General features: G+C 39.3%; 1 protein-coding gene across 1 annotated transcript; it reads right to left on the minus strand.

Annotated features, from left to right (window-relative positions):
• Positions 1-1,448: 1,448 nt before the first annotated feature.
• Positions 1,449-16,208, minus strand: mnd1 (meiotic nuclear divisions 1 homolog (S. cerevisiae)). The gene is made up of 8 exons (XM_035178759.2): positions 16,031-16,208; positions 15,254-15,319; positions 13,096-13,153; positions 10,976-11,124; positions 9,215-9,289; positions 8,985-9,099; positions 4,974-5,018; positions 1,449-2,457 (listed from the first exon to the last, which is right to left on the minus strand). The coding sequence occupies exons 1-8, from the start codon at positions 16,031-16,033 to the stop codon at positions 2,351-2,353; spliced, it is 618 nt and encodes a 205-aa protein (XP_035034650.2). The 5' UTR covers positions 16,034-16,208; the 3' UTR covers positions 1,449-2,350.
• Positions 16,209-16,449: the final 241 nt, after the last annotated feature.

Here is a 16,449-nt window from a genome sequence, read left to right on the forward strand (position 1 = left end):
CTCCCTCCCCCTGTCCCTCCCTCCTGCCTCCTTCCCTCCTCCTGCAACATCCACAGAGAGACTCACACAACAACACTGTGCACCGTGTGTCCGCTGCTGGAGGCAACACACACACAGCTGATGAACACGCAACATGCAAGGATACACAAGTACAATGTCCCCCGCAGTGGTGGGTAGTGATTCATTACTGTGCTCAGGCCCCTGGACTTCACCTCTGTCCTTAGTATTTGACTTTACACTTTCACTCTCCTGCACTTCAGAGGCATAAAATAATCTGTCTTTGCAATTCACTGGTTTATGTGCATTCCACTTCGCTGGTTATATTCTCACTCTGTATATCTTCTGTTTACACTGTCTAGATTAGTTTTTATTCCATCATTAAGTATTGCATGTTTAATTATTATCTTTGACTGACCTCTTTGCTCCTGTAACATGGTAATTTCCCTGTTGTGGGACTAATAAATGATTATCTTATCTTATCTTCCCTTTCTTATCGTAAGATAAGTCTGGTACCTGGGGATCTAAAACAACTGCCATGTAGTCGAGGTCAATAGGGGCCAAACAGTCGTGTTTTACCCCCAGGGCTCCACAGAAGGAAAATAGTTCAAACTAGCTAAACCTCAACCAGCAGTGAAATGCTGATGCATCAGTGCAATTGCGCACTATATCTCAGTCAGTGGCCATTTCACCTCTGATATGCGATAACATTTAGCTGATAAGGCGTCTGCACCTACGTAGGATTTTGACAGCAGGACTCTCGAGTGTTTTTATTTGCTGTATTAGTGAGTAAAACACTGACGAAACTCTTTATACCTAATTGACTGAGGATATTTACACCTCAGTGTCATTTTATAATCGAAATAGGTTAAGCCAAAGTTTTAAAAAGAGTATAACTAGTATATTGTTGGTCTTTTGAACAGCACATTTCACTTCAGGAGCTGCAGGAAATGACTAAGATGAGTCAGTGAGTCTAAACTATGCTCTGTTTCAGCATCTCTGACTCATGAATCATAGTTGGGACGAGTTGGGCAGGTACACACATGATCAGGTTACTAGTTTGCAGGTGTGTCAGCTCCACCAAACAAAAGTGCAGTGAGGTATTTCGAGTTTTTGAGTGGATCAGTGTTGTTAAAAGGCACCAATGTACTAACAACAGGCTTAGGGTTGCCACAATAAATATACATAATAATAATAATGGCATTTGCCCATTGTCTAGAAACAGATTATCCCTATGAGTCGATATAATAGAGCTTAAGCATTAGAAAAACGCAAACTACCTACACTTGTAATCACTACTGTGTTTCCAAGGATACATATTGTTCCCATGACATTTGTCTCCTAATACAAACATGTTCTCTTTAATGGCTTAGAGATAAATGAACCCACATACTGTCAAATAAAAGAAAGTAACATGTTTACATGTCATTAACGACAAGACAAGCAGAAAGCACATTTGAAATTTAAATCAACAAAACAGATAAAACTGAACGTGACAACTAGGTCATTAAGTAAACACAGAACACACAACTACCTGTTTTACATCTGGTTCAGAAGGGGAAAAAAAGGGTGGAAAATGCAGAAGTTGAGTCATTCTAGATATTTCATGACAACAAGGTTCCCTTTCTGTTCTTACAGAGGTAAAAAAAAATACAAACGATTTGGAGGCCTGCTGTAAATCTATTTGAATGAATACAGCTGCAGAAAAACGTCTTGTAAAACTCAGAGGGACGTTTTATTTGCAACACAAGAAAAGTGGTTCTGCAAAAACGTAAATATTTACAGCACTTGTAGACAAAACATATCCTAAGCGAATCTTCTGTAATTTAATTCTCACATCAGTCCCAGTGCACTTATGAATGAACAGAATTAGCTTTGGTTTAAACAGTTTTTTTTAGCTCCTCGACAAGTACATGAAAATAAGGCGTAAAAAGTGCACAAGCATTCGATTCCAAACCATCTGCTAAAACCATATAAATTAGATCACTGGTGACACATTGGTGTTAAGTGTTGATTCCTCTCCATCATCAACTTGGAGTTCTCAGTTTTCATGCAAACAGGTGTCCCAAACGTCTGGCTGCTCAGAACCCACTCACTCCTCACAGCCACTAATGGACGGTTCAGTCTCTGGTTGCACCAAAGCAAAATATCTGCTGATAAAGTCCATCTGTTGCAGCAAACCCGCGGTTATCCATCCTGACTCAAAGCCCACCCCCGGGCTTTAATATAAATCCTGGTAGCTTTATTTTCACTCTAATGCACAGAACAGACGTTAGAGACCAGGTGCGGAGGCTTCAAGCTGAAGCTTAAACTCTTATTTTTCCTCTTCTTGTGTCCACGAGCAGAATATAAATCAGTCCATGTAGTCAAAGTCCTCTGGGATCCCGAAGGCTTTATTGATGCGTCTGTCATCAAAGGCAAACTTCTTCTTTGTCCACGACTTGATGGCAAAGACATTATCTGAAAACCAAAATCACACTTCATGAGTTGAGATACAGTGACAGAGCTGCCCATCAGGATATATAGAGTATGGCAGCAAAATGAGTCGGGGATTATGAGAGCTTCACTCTGATCTCAAGTTCTCTCAGTCAACGAATCGAAAAAAAGTCCAGAAAACTCTGGATGTGGCTCAGATATGTCGAGAAGCGTTCATCTAATCACCTTCACACCTAAAAAGGAACGAGGAGCTGCAGACTGTGGAATGTGCTGCAATTTGGACACACGCTATGTTCAATATTGATAAACTTTAAATAAACAGGTCTATGTACTGAGCACCTCACTGAACTTTGAATAAACAGGTGAACAGCTCTTTGTGCAGTAGTGGTGGAGCAGAAAGCTGCAAACAGCCCGTTGCAAACAGGCAGGTTTAGAATGGACAATGCACAAATACCGACTAATGAAAGCATTTAAACAGCAGTCAGCATTTCCATTTAACTGTGGGTCAAACGCTCTCTGTTGACTTGTGATGACAGCAGGTGATTTTGAATATATTATCTCTTGAATCTAATGATTTATGGTGGTGAATTTACCTTGAGAATCTAATGTGAGAAACATTTTTGTAAACCACAGTAAAAACTGTAAACACATTTATTCGGAGTGTTCTGGATTCACAAATCAACTTTGTAGCCGAGATAACCCCAAACAAGGCAGTCATCAATATATTGGAGCTTATCTTCTTTGAATCGAGCTAAAGATCCTTTTAGAAGTGAAATCATGAGACAAGCTGAAAACTGTGGAACGTGTCACTCATTCAAAGAGTAAATCAAAAAGCTCCCTGTGGATTAATGTTTGTCTTATCAAGAGCTTAATAAACGCTTCATCACGCTATAATGCCCTTTTTCTGATGACGCCTGCTGACTTGAGATTTTCTGCAATCTTATACGTTAACTGTAAGTCACAGTGAGCGACATGAATCTAATAAACACTTTTGATGTATGTAGACTGTGCGATGAGAACACAACCTGAATTATAGGCAACTGCACAAGTCAATACACAAGAATAAATCATTACAGCTGTAGAGGTAAACAGCGAAGCTATGCAAGATGACTGAGCACTTTTTTACATCCATCTATGACATTTGGTTTATTTGAGTCACGTTGATCACCGTGTGCTTTCATGCTGCATTCCTATTGGCTAATGGCTCTGTGTCCATGGCTATCTTTGGTCACAAGACTGACATATCTTCAATCCTCTCTCACGGTGTCACATCATGACCAAGGTTTTAAAGATATCGCCATGTTTCTTTCTTGTATGTCTTCTTCTGTCTAGAACAGCACAGCATGTACTCGTCATAAGTCTTGCACGCTCACTGTACATCAATTGTTAAGTGAGCTTATGTAATTTAAGTGAAATGATTTATTATGTCTGGGCTTTTATGTAAGCATGTGTCATTGTGCAGATGTCTGTCAGTTTCACGAGGCTACACAGCACAACTTCTACAGAACCAGTTGCAGCCATAGGCGATTGAACACGCTTAACAGGATTGTTAAAAGCCTGCAGGGGTTTGCTGTGACCTGCTCGATAAGACAAGTGTTCTAGTGAACAGAAATAACTGCAGCTACACAGTAAACACATGGTTTTATACATTAAAAAAGGGCTCAAAAAGATGAATCCACCACTTCTACCCTTCCAAGTAAAAGTGGAGTTACAATGGTTCCAAGGAAAATGTAATCTACTAATGGTCATCCATGCATTTGATAAAAAAAATGTAGATCACAGCTGCAACATAAGTGAACAAAAGTAGCTGTTGTTGCTGACAGTGCTGTGAGGAACCACCTAAGGCGGTTTCATCTTGTACTGCCCACCACAGATCAGGGAAGTAAAACTCAAGGCTGAGGTAGGTATGACTCACAGTGCCTTAAATTTAGTATATAGCTATGTCAGTAAAGTAAAAACGTTCCAAGTCAGACTGACAACGGGACTTAGGAAAAATGTTGACCTAAAAAGCAGTGAAACACTGCAGGCCTGGCTGGTTACCATGGTCCTCAAAGGTCAGCTGTCTCCATGGATACGACTGAGGTCAACTAACGAACAAACAGAGAGCCTAAGTGCTGACGACCAGGAGGTGACATGCTGGACACAAAGTGGCCTTACAACCTTCGTCAAGTAAGTAATCAATGGAATGAGCCATTCCACAGTCATTGTAAAGCTAAATATGTGCTGAAAATCCAGGTGACAATAGCTGCTTTCAAACAGATACTGCGTATTTCGTGCGGAGGAGGTGCAGTGTCCGAGTGAGAGGCAGAAAGTGTCCGAGTGAGAGGCAGAAACTCTTCCGCTGTGTTGTGCATGTGTGAAGAGCAAACTCTGGGTAAACTCCGTAGCCAATTCTCCAGATTTAACCCATAGGTCAAAAACAGCTTTATGGTAATAATGTATTGTTGAACAACAGCCAACAGAAAATTGTTTTGGCATATTAAGTAATTTCTTGAACAAATAATCTTTGCTAGTTGTATTTAAAACTAAAGATAGCTTACCTGTCCACCTGGAGACAGCATCTTTAGCTGTGACATTTGACTTCCCTGAAAAAGAAAAAACACAAATCGAATGCAACATTACTCCTTCAGTTAGTTTTTGCATTTCACTGTAAAAAGATGTAATGAAAGTCTCATATTACAGGTGACAGACACAGAAACATTTTTCATTTTGGGATTCAAATCCATACAATATGTCCTTTTACTAACATATATTTGAGAGCAAGAAACTGTTCAGCAAATGTTCTCAGACAGAAAACAAGACAGTAACATACTGGCAACGCAAACAAATAAATTCAGCAAACGATGAAAGAAAGTTTGGTCAGTTATGTGATTGTTGGAAAGCTTGGATCAACACTTTATGAAAAGTTGTATATCAATATGGACAGTTAAGCCTCCACTTCCCTGCAACTAGAGCTGGACAGAAGTCATCCAGCAACCTGAACAATGTGCTGTAACTGAATAACCCTGTTTCTGAGTAATATATTTGATGATCTATAAAAACTGAACAGCAGGGAACTCCATTTAATTCATGCACCTGGAATATTGTCTTTAACTTTGAGCAGTATTTAAAAATAACCTTTTAATGAGTCCACGATAATAATCTACAGGTGTTGATTTATCTGCTTCGACTGGAAAAAAATCCAACTAAAATATCTGGTGCATTCATCACAGTTGCTGGTATGAGCCTGAACAGGTGTAGCTCCCTCCACGCCTTCTCTAGGTTTATTTTAGCATTTAATAATAATGCCACCGTTAAAACAAAAGTTGATGTTCAGGATTATAAACCCCAGCTCCCAGTGCGAGGGACTGAATGGAATAACCTCTGACTCATGGACCTGGAGTTTTTAAATTTAACTTTATGGCTGGGAATTTGGATGACGAGACAAACTTGACTTTTGGGTTACATGCTCAGGTTATTCTTATTAAATTGTATTTGTTTATTTGACAGGGTGTTGTTGTTGTTCACTGTGAATATAAATAGGAAACTTTAAATCCTTGAGTTACCCTTGATGAGTTATTATTCATTAAAATAGTCGATGAATCATGCCACAGTGCAGGGCATAAATAATTCCAAGAAACATCTTTACATCTGTGTACTTTGTAGTGTCCCTTGTCAAACTTATAAACTATAATTACTGTACTCACATACATGCCATGCTTACAGCTCTGTTTTCTTTATTGTGTCTTTTGCCCGCCCCACATTTTGTGGTTTTCAACGTCACCTGTTACCACAGCATCTTACTGGCACCAATGGGTGTGGCAACAATTGTCAAACATTTTCGCCTGACAAATCCAGCTTAGATCATAAAATGTCGTCTGTTCACTCTGTCGCTGGCATTTGTGTTTTCAATGGGGATTTTACTGAGAACACCTCGTACTGTGGGTGTGATCTAATGAGATAAACACACAACCAAAGTCCAATGCAAAAATGTATTAATATTTAGTTTCATAGTTTAGTTTCTGAACAGACATTTGCTTTTAAGATGCTTCTCTGAACCAACGAGCATCACATCTGCACGAACAGGTCTGAGCAAGCCCATTGTGCAAGTTCAGTATAACCCCCTTCAGGTGCAGACATATCATAATGTCATGCACACTCTGTATAACTGCACAACGCTCTCATGATACAATCTGAGTTTCACTGGAGGAGGGGTGGGTGGTTTGGGGTTATCTGTAACAAACGCTCTGCGTGTGGTGTACTTCAAAAAGGAGAAAACAACACCTGAAGGCAAGTGGAGACAACGATAAATGAAAAAGAAAGTACAAGAGAAAATAAAAGAAAGCCTCTCTTTTCTCCGACTCATTAACTGCCGGGTTCATCTTTCTAAATTAGGTGCGTCTTTGAATTACAAGCCGAGGCTGAGCATGAGAAAACGTTGCTGTAGCCTCAGATTTCAGTTAGAGGGGCAAGATCCAAAGAGAGTTGGAGCATCTACTTTGACCGAGGCCTGGGTAATTCAAATTCTTTAATTATTGCAATATATTTTTAATAAATGGCACAATCACAAATGTGATATGAGTTCTACTTTCACCAGATCGTCACAAATTTCCACCATAGATCAAAAGGCAAAAAATTTACTCAGATGTCTTAATTAAACACTTTCTTCATTCAATATAAATATATATTCATAATTATGATAATATGAATTTAAAAGAGACTTGAACTGCTAATTAAATCGATGTATTTAAACAGTTGTAATATCCCTGTAATGAACAATGTTGATCTAAAAAATACATTACTTTTTAAATAACATCAATACTCTTTGGGATAATGGGGATCTCTGGTTTCATTAGCACAAGTAATTATGAATCTGCAGTGGAGTGACAGTCAACAGGCGAGACATGTTGTGATGTTGGAATGGAAAAAAACAGCTGAAGTGTGCGCACACTAAATGCAAATCTGATGCAACAGTGGGAGCAGCAGGTAAACAAACCAGATATTTTAATGACACCTTAACTACACGTGTACATAAAGTGACAGACACACACACCTCTCAGCTGAAACATTAACACTAAGCCATGTGGGATGTTTGTTAAATCGTTATTAGCTGTGTACAAACAATACACCAGGTGCATCAGTCAGCAAAGAGGTCATTTTCAGTGAACTGGTTTTTGTCTTAAAAGCTTTTAACCTCATCTCTCTGAGCTGAGAGGTGAGAGGTCACCAGGTTCATTTAGACTGACATTAACACTGAAAAACTAGTGTTAAAACCAGAAGAGATAAAGATGTAAACCACCGTCAAGTTCCCACTTCCTCACGGACTTTTACCGTGAGAAAGTCTGACTCTGTTGCTGAGCAGTACAATTACAAATGATTATAAATGACACCTTGACCTCAGAATTTACTCCCTTCTTGTTGCTTGACACAAGATAACCTGCATTTAATTGTATTTGACAGCAGATTCAGTGCTTTAACTAATATTGACAACAGGCCCAGAGGCATTTTTGTTCATTTGTACACAAGAATGTGGTCATACATGAAACTGGTCAACATTTAACTTGAATTAAAGCTACAATATGTGACTTTTTCTAACACTTTGTTGTTAATATCTTATTTTGAGAGCTGCTGTTAAAAGCTCCAGTAACTCAGGCTCATAAAACAACCTGGCAGCAGTGAAGATATATTCTCGTCGGAGCGAGCCTCGCCCTTCTGACCAATCAGAGCAGGCTAAAGTCAGGCGTTGTGACACATGGCTCTCGATGAGTATGTGAACACCCTTCTGGTGCACGAGGATGTACTGCAGGTGATGTGCAGGGTGGAATGTGACAGAGTAGGGTGAGGGAGCTGTGGGAGGAGCATCGGATCGACTTAATCAATTTAAGCACTTAGATCCAGGTGCCTCCCATAATGCATTTGGATGCATTCAGACCATATACAGTATGTAGAGCTGCATGAACATCCAAGATAGCGTTTGGTGAAACCTGTGGGGTGGGGTGGGGTGGGGTGGGGGACTGAGGGACTGAGTGGATGTTTCTCCACTCAGTCTCATTTTAATAAAAGATCATTCACTTGTTGCAAAACAGCACCATCTGCCTCTATGAGCCTCTTGATGTCAGAACCCAGCACTCCATCTATCTTTCAATTAGTCTAATTTCCTTTTTATAACAAAAGCAAATGGTGAAAATTAAGAATGAGTGGCTGTCATCAGGAAGCAAATGCAGGTGATGGCATTGTTTGATGTTTCCAAACGTCTCCATTTCTGTCCAGACTACAAAGCAGCCTGGGAGTTTTCACCTTCACCCTAAAACGGGACCAGCGGCGTTTACAAACTTCTGTTTTAGAAGCTTTAGAAGCTAAATAAACAATCTAAAAGTTTGTTGTCAAATGATTTTAAGTCCAGAGACAAACATGAACTGAAGAAGCACATTAACGTTTCACACTATAATCTATTTCAACATTACTGTGCTGGACTGTGTGGCATTTTACACAGGGCTGGATTTCTCTGGTCAGTAATTACAGGTGAACAGATTAAAGCTAAAAGGTAACAGTCATGGTGTGTTTTTACTCACTCATCTCCTCGACAACTTCTGGGTCACATTCTCTGTACTTCTCCACCTCGGCCTTCAGCTGAGTTCGCTCCTCTCTCAGAGCCTGCAGCTCCTTCAGCAGGGAGCTTCTCTCTTTCTACACAGACACAGATCAGTTTATGATAATCATTCTTTTGATCCTATGCACATTATGTTAAAAAACACGTAGATCTTTCCATATAAATTAAGGAGGTATGTGAAACTCTTCTTACTGTATCTTGACGTCCGACTTTCGCCTTTTCAAACACTTTCTGCAGATTCACTTTTCTCTGTTTTGCATCAGATATCTTAAAAGGAAAACAGCATTAAATGAAACTCAAATATTGACATCAAACAAATTTCAAGATCAAATATGATTTTACGATGAAAAACGTAATTCATAAACCACAGCGGGGGAATGACGGCAGTTCCATAGTCAAATTATGAGGCAATATAACAAAGTAGGTCACAGAACTAAAAATACCAATAAATACGCAACTTAATAAGATTTCATGAAACAAATCAAATCAGATGTGCTTCACAATATTTTCCAGCGGAGGAGCAGTCTTTGTCCTTTGGATTTTTTTGAATTAGCAAAGAAAAGCACAAAGGTTTTCCACATCAGTTGAAAACAAGTCTAAACTTGAGCACGTTTTGTTAACAGCTCTTGATTCATCTTTCTTTGATTGCAGATAGAGGATTATAGAGTAATCCATCATACTGTTATTTAACATATAAAAATAAAATCATTTTATATGATGAATTCATTAATTTACTGAAACAACGCAGTATTGACAGATTAGATGTTCTTTTTTTTTTTTTTAAGAATAGGATCAGTTGTGTAAAATGGATTACACAAAATGAGCACAATGGAGTCAGCTTGGTCTGCAAAAAGTACAGAACAGAATTCCAAGAAACTTGGTGGAAGGACGGGACATGGGCCAAAAAAAGAACCCATTCAAGTTTGGCGTAGATCAAAAGACAAAGAAGAAGAAGTTTCTTTTCACTTTCTTTGACATTTTATTTTTTCACCAATTTCCCAGTGAATCATTAGTGGATCTTCAGGCATATTTAGGACACTGATATCGATGAGTGGGTGCAATTTGGGACTGTTGGGCCTTGGTGGAGCATTAAGGTCGACCACAGCATTACAGAAATGATTCATCTGCATTAATATATAATTAGAGTGCTGCTAAGGCACACTTTTAGTTAAACTGGCAGAAGGGAGCTATGCTGAAAATTATACCCCATCAAACACTCATTTCTTAGTCATAACATCCAGGACTCTAATTTATATTACTGCTATTATTAAATAGATGCTGCCATTCAAACATAACATACAACATATTCTTAAGGCCAAATTCTGTGGCGTCTTACTAATGGCTGCACAGAATATCATTTCGTGTTGTGGTACGACCAAGTGTCATTATCTAGAGACAGATTGCGCCTTCGTAACTTTTGTCCTACATATCTGGTGGCCAACGTTCTCTGTGGAGTCACCACCCTCACACCATCTGTCTGCCATGCAGTGGGAGAGGGAAATGGGTCATCACAGATAACTGGATATTCAAAGACGAGCAGTGATGACTGTGATGAGAAAAGATCTCTTCAAAGCCACCAAGTGAGACATGATTTTAAATAGTTATTTAAATGAGATCTAAAACAAAAAAACAACACATGAATAAAAAGTCTTCCTTTAATTCAAACGCTGCTTTTTGTTTTTGCTCACCAAAAGGCAAAACTCATTTACTGTAAACTACAGTGAACACAGTGCAAAGAGGAAGAAACGTTTCTCTCCTCTCAGCCCATCTCCGTGCGGATGTATCTTATATAACACAGCAGGCTGGTGTGAAACTACCTGCATTAACCACAGCTCTCAGGAAAGACGCATCTCACATCTCGAGTTCAAAGTTCGATCTCTTTGAGGTAAACACCGTGCTGCTCTGCTGTGATCATTTTTCCATTTAGTAACATCTGCAGATGTGGGGCCTCACCTGTTTCTGCAGATCCTCCAGTTTGTGCTTGCGAGCATTTAAGGCCTTACTGGGGAAGGCCCAGTAGTAGTTGGATGTACCCACTCTTTCACAGTCCACCATGTTGTCATCCACCAAGCTCTGCAGCACATCCTTCACAGTCATGGGAGCTTGAAGCAGCAGAGAGGAAAGGAAATCTTCACATTAAAACTCCACTATCCTTGATTTTTCATCATTACATTGAGTTCCCAGAGTTGATGCTATATGTGGATTACTGATTTGATTTGTGAACGGCTGATTCAGAAGGTATGGCGAGTACAAGCTGAGAAGACTTTGGATCTATTTGACCAAACAAACTGCACATTTTAGTAGAATGCCATATTATACAAAAGGATGAAAAAAAAAAAATAAAACACAAGCCACCATCAGCTCTTATTTTTATGTTCTCCTGGCAACTGTTCACAAAACGAAAACCCACACATCTGCAGCATATCTGGCCGGTTTATATTTATCTGAGAGAGCGTTGCATGAGAGGATGTGATCGAGCAGAGTTACATCTTGAACAGTGTCAGTGGTGAAATGTGATACACCCACACGTTAGCTCAGCCGTGAAACCGAAAGAGCTAATCTGCTGTGGTGAGGGGCCGAGTCCTGAGAGGATGTTGAACAGCAGCAAAAGTAAAAAACGAGGATTGAAAGTAAAACATTCTGCATGAACGACCACACTCTTTCTATGCTTGACTTTGCATTTGCCAATCCTTTCTTTCTTTTTCGTGTGTTCTTACCACTCATTTCCCTGAGATCATTCGTTAGGCCCCTTTCTCACATTTTCTCCTCCTCTACAGGAAAAGGTGCCCAAAATGTAGAGCTCTTGTTGCCCCCCCCCTTCCCCCATCACTCAGTAACTACATTATGCCCCAGTACAGGGGACAGAAACATGTGCTTTTAATCACAGCAACAAGATCCAGTTTCAGCAGATTCATGTTTTGTCCAGTTTAAAACAAAACCCCTCCTCGGTTCTCTCGGAGACACAACATGGATCTGTTCCTCTGCAGGAGTGAGCACTTTAAAACCTGCTGTTTTCATGAATCTCCCCTGATACTCGTAATGTAAGGCTCTATATTTACACAGAGAGAGAGAATGTGTTTTATTTATTTAAAACCCTTTCAGCTGCACTCTGCACTATGAGATTACTGCTGTTGATAAGTCTGGTTCTGCTTATACAGACCGACTGAATACAGTTAACATGGTAACAGCTAATCCAGGTTGCCGTAATTAATTCTGTATGCATGTCACCGCGGTGTTTATGCATGAAGGTGTACTAGCAGTTGAAAGACGAGTATAGAAGTGGTGAGCAAATAGTGGTCTGTGGGCCGAATCTGGGTCTCCAACATGACCCCTTTGGCTCACACTCAAATCTTAGTTTTACACTTAATAGTTAGAATAAAATATTTGTATTATTTTTCACATTTAATTTAGGTAGCAATGTAAATACAACACTGTGTAACCTGTCACTCCAGTTCATTTCCTGTCTCGTAGGAGTAACACAAAGCATTTGCAAAGTGAGCTTTAACATAAGCTGCTACAACACTGTACTGAAAATTAGCATTTGCCCTTAGAGCCTGAAGTGTAATGCAACAATAAATAGCTCAGACAAAAATAAACTTGAGAAGTGTATCACTAGTGATTATCTCTGAAATACCTGCAGCCTCGCTGGGCTGTAGAAAGACTGCTTTAAAAAAAAAAAAAAAAAAAGGGATTGTTGGCTTTAGAAAATGCTCAGCGGGGACAGGAAATGTGTCAATGCAAAGAAAATAATCCGAAAACATTTTTGGCGTAATTATGCTAGAGATGACTATTCAAGACCTTTGTAAATGACATTTAAGATTAAAAAGGCTTTTCTCATCAAATCAATGCTTTTAGGACTTTGAACTTCCAGATCCTCTGTTCTGTCTATTGTTTAGTCTCCAGCTGCAAAATTCACATTTCTTTCTAAAAATAGATGTCTCTAACCTTTTCAATTGTTTATCATATTTAGAAACCAGCAGGGGATATGAATCAACAAGCAAGTACATAGTTTGTTAAGCAGAGAGCCAATATTGGCAGATCATTAAACAGTTCAACTGTTGCTCATTACTCACATATGCCCTTTGTCTTTGGGGCAATCTTCTCAATGTCTTTCAGCTGAAACACATCTTTCTAGAAGAGAGGGTAAGAAAATTTGTTTTTTGATCAGTTATGCATTGATATCCAACAATGTTTTAAAATGTATAGTTACATGATTGTTAATGTAAATGTATTTATCTTAACCCATTTTGAGGAGCCCATTTACTGTACTTTCAAACAATTATATTTAGTGTGGCACCGAAATCTCTTTATTAGTAGTATATTCTTCTTCTTATTATTGTTATTATCATTATTAATTGGCCAAATAGAGCAACTGCTTCTTTACATTGAAAGGTGGTTGGGGTATTTGTTTAGGATACCTCCTGGGCCCCTTCAATTGGGGGGGTCTTCTGGGCACATCTAACCAGTAGGAGACCCTGGGGTGGACCCAGAACACGATGGAGAGATTATACATCTCATCTGGCATGAGAAGGCCTAAGGATGCCCCAGGAGGAGCTTGCAAATTTTGCCAAGGGGCATATGGGCTGCCTTTCTTAAAGGTATATTGCGCAGGATTTTCGTAGAGCACAATCTATAGTTTAATACGAAAGTTATCCCACTTAATCATCAGTCATGATCCAGTAGAATTGTGTATCTGGCGATACGGTGCTCGCTACTAGTATTTTCTTTTTAATTATGTTGCCGTGTTTGGGATGATTATCTGCTGCAACCTTTGCCCCCAGCCAATGAACAGCCAGCAGGGTGTGAGTGCAAGTCTCTATAAAAACTAAGCAACCAGGTTACCTCATTTCCACCACCTCTCTGTGCTCTGTCAGTTTGTTGCATGTTTAAAAGGCTGCAGGTCTGTTTGCATGTTTAACTGAAGGTGGGGTTGAGTTACACACCCACACACAGGGAATGAATGAATGGATGGACTTACATAATTACCTCCAGTGCAAAGACTTTATATTTTTTGCTAATTTCGCTTTAGAAAATGTATTATACTTAGGGTTGCAAAGGGGCGGAAAATTTCCGGTAAATTTCCATGGGAAGTTAAGCTCGGGAATTTTGAAAAACTATTTTTTACCACAAATTAAACGCTGAGCAATAAAAACGTCATTCAAAACTCTATTTTAAAGATGTATGGAATGCAGCACACGCTGCAGGTTGAATTTCAACCCTGCAATGTGCATTTCTCCATCACATGCGCAGTGCATTCTTCCATGTGCAGTGCATTCTTCCATCACATGCACAGATAATTCCCAGCATCCTGCACACTACAGCAGAGCTATTGAGGCCACACTACTGCATTAGCCCAAGGACTAGTCAGGTAAGTTTTGATGATATTACTGGGGAAAATATATTAGCATGCTGATTGTTCATCTAGCATATTTCTATTCATTTATCCATCAATTGTAAAATATTTTTAAAGACGATTCCAATTGTTTAGCTTACTATTTATATCTCTGACATTGCATTAGTGTTTTTTACAAGCTTTTTTCTCATCTTATTCTACAGAACAATGCCACGTGCACTATCTCATGTGTGGAGACATTTCACCCCAGCCAATGTAGAAGGAAAGGCTGTGTACATTTGCAAATACTGTGCAAAGACCTATGTTAAGAATGCCACAAAGATGCAGAAGCATATAGTCAAGTGCCCAAAGTTTCCTCAGGGCTCAAATCAGCTTATGACAAAACAAAATGTTTATATTTATGTCTGTATATGACAAGGTAAATACAGTTAGTATAAATTACCCACAAAATTTTCAGTTTATTCCCATATATTCCCATGGAAAGTTTCCAACATTGAATATTCCCGGAATTTTGCAACCCTAATTATACTAAGAGTTTCTAAAATGTTGAGATGTAACCCTTTTCAGAAACGCTCAATTTAAATCAGACTTCTTAAACCTGATTTATTTATGAGAATAGTGTGTTCAGATCCTATATTAAAAACAAACCTTGTGTATGTTGCAGGTTTTTTATACAAGTAACAAACCCGTACACGTCAACATAGTTTGCATGTTAGCTTTAGTCTCCTTTACAAACTAATCAGTCAGTACTACCAACATTTAACCAATGCTGTTGCAGAAGAGTTATAGAAAATAAAACCTATACTGATCAGCTTTAATTAAATCCATGCATGCACAGTATGGATTGTGTTACATTGTGTGGCAATGGTAGAACTCACCGCTTCAAAGAAAATCTCCATCATGCGAGTTCTCTTCTCCTCCAAACTCAGTCCTCTCTTCTTTGACTGGAGCAGAAAATGTAACGTGACATGAAATAACAATGAACGACTCAACGACGAAGGATTTTCTACTTCTATTACTCAGAATGCAACAAGAAACAAGACGTGTTCTCAACTTACAATTTGAAATAGGAGTTTGTCAGTAATCAGAACCAGGAGTTTGTCAGTAATCAGAACCAGGAGTTTGTCAGTAATCAGAACCAGAGACTGAACACGCTGCACGTACATCAGTGTTGTTGTAATATACTTGGCAGCCACCTGTGTCAGCAGAGAGCAACACTTGTAGCCGACGAAGAAGAAACGCAACATGGCTCCATCTTGGATTTCACATATGTTGCGTTTTTAACTTAATATTTAAGAACTAACTCGTGTTTACGTTAGATTCTTATAACAGCGATAACCCCGTCTGTACTGTGTCTGTAATCCCATCATCGGTGCCTCAACATGGACGTTATTGAAAATAGGCGTTTAGATAAATAGTGCTTGTGTTTGAAGAACTGTCCTGAACAGTGGAAAATGACGTTAATGGTTGAATAACACGTAAAGTGCGCACCGTATTGTTAACTGTATGACGTAAAGTAAATATGTAAGTGTCCTGTCGTCGCTGGGCAACGTCGCCCACTCGTGTTGTTCCCGTTAGTTAGATGCTAACTACTAGCTAATGCTAGCCCGTGGAGGCGTCACACAAACAGCTGATAGACGTGAACATTTACTCACCATTTTGTTGTATCGGTTGTTGTGATGTCACTCACACACACGTGTGGTTATTAAGACGTAAACTGTCGCTCCTCTTCCTCCTCTTCCTCTTCTTCGCGTCTGTTTGATCCGAGGAAGTCAAACGTCCCTTTCTGAATTTTCCCGCGGGTGGATGTGACGTCATGGTGTCGCCTTCCCTGTGCCTCGTAAATTCCCGCGCGTTGAGGAGATTCGGTACAAAACGCGTCATAGACCGACGGGATTTTGTGAACTCAGTTTTTTTAACTATAAAATTGTGTTGTTTTATTTAGATGTAATGTCCCAAAAACCTTCGAGCACAACCGATGACAACAAACAAAATTTAATAGGTCTACGTTGATAGAGAAACTGAAATAAATAGGACTTAGTTGATATATAATCTAAAATAAATAAGGGTGTGG

This window comes from Hippoglossus stenolepis, chromosome 2, assembly GCF_022539355.2.
Source record: "Hippoglossus stenolepis isolate QCI-W04-F060 chromosome 2, HSTE1.2, whole genome shotgun sequence".
NCBI lineage: Eukaryota > Metazoa > Chordata > Actinopteri > Pleuronectiformes > Pleuronectidae > Hippoglossus > Hippoglossus stenolepis.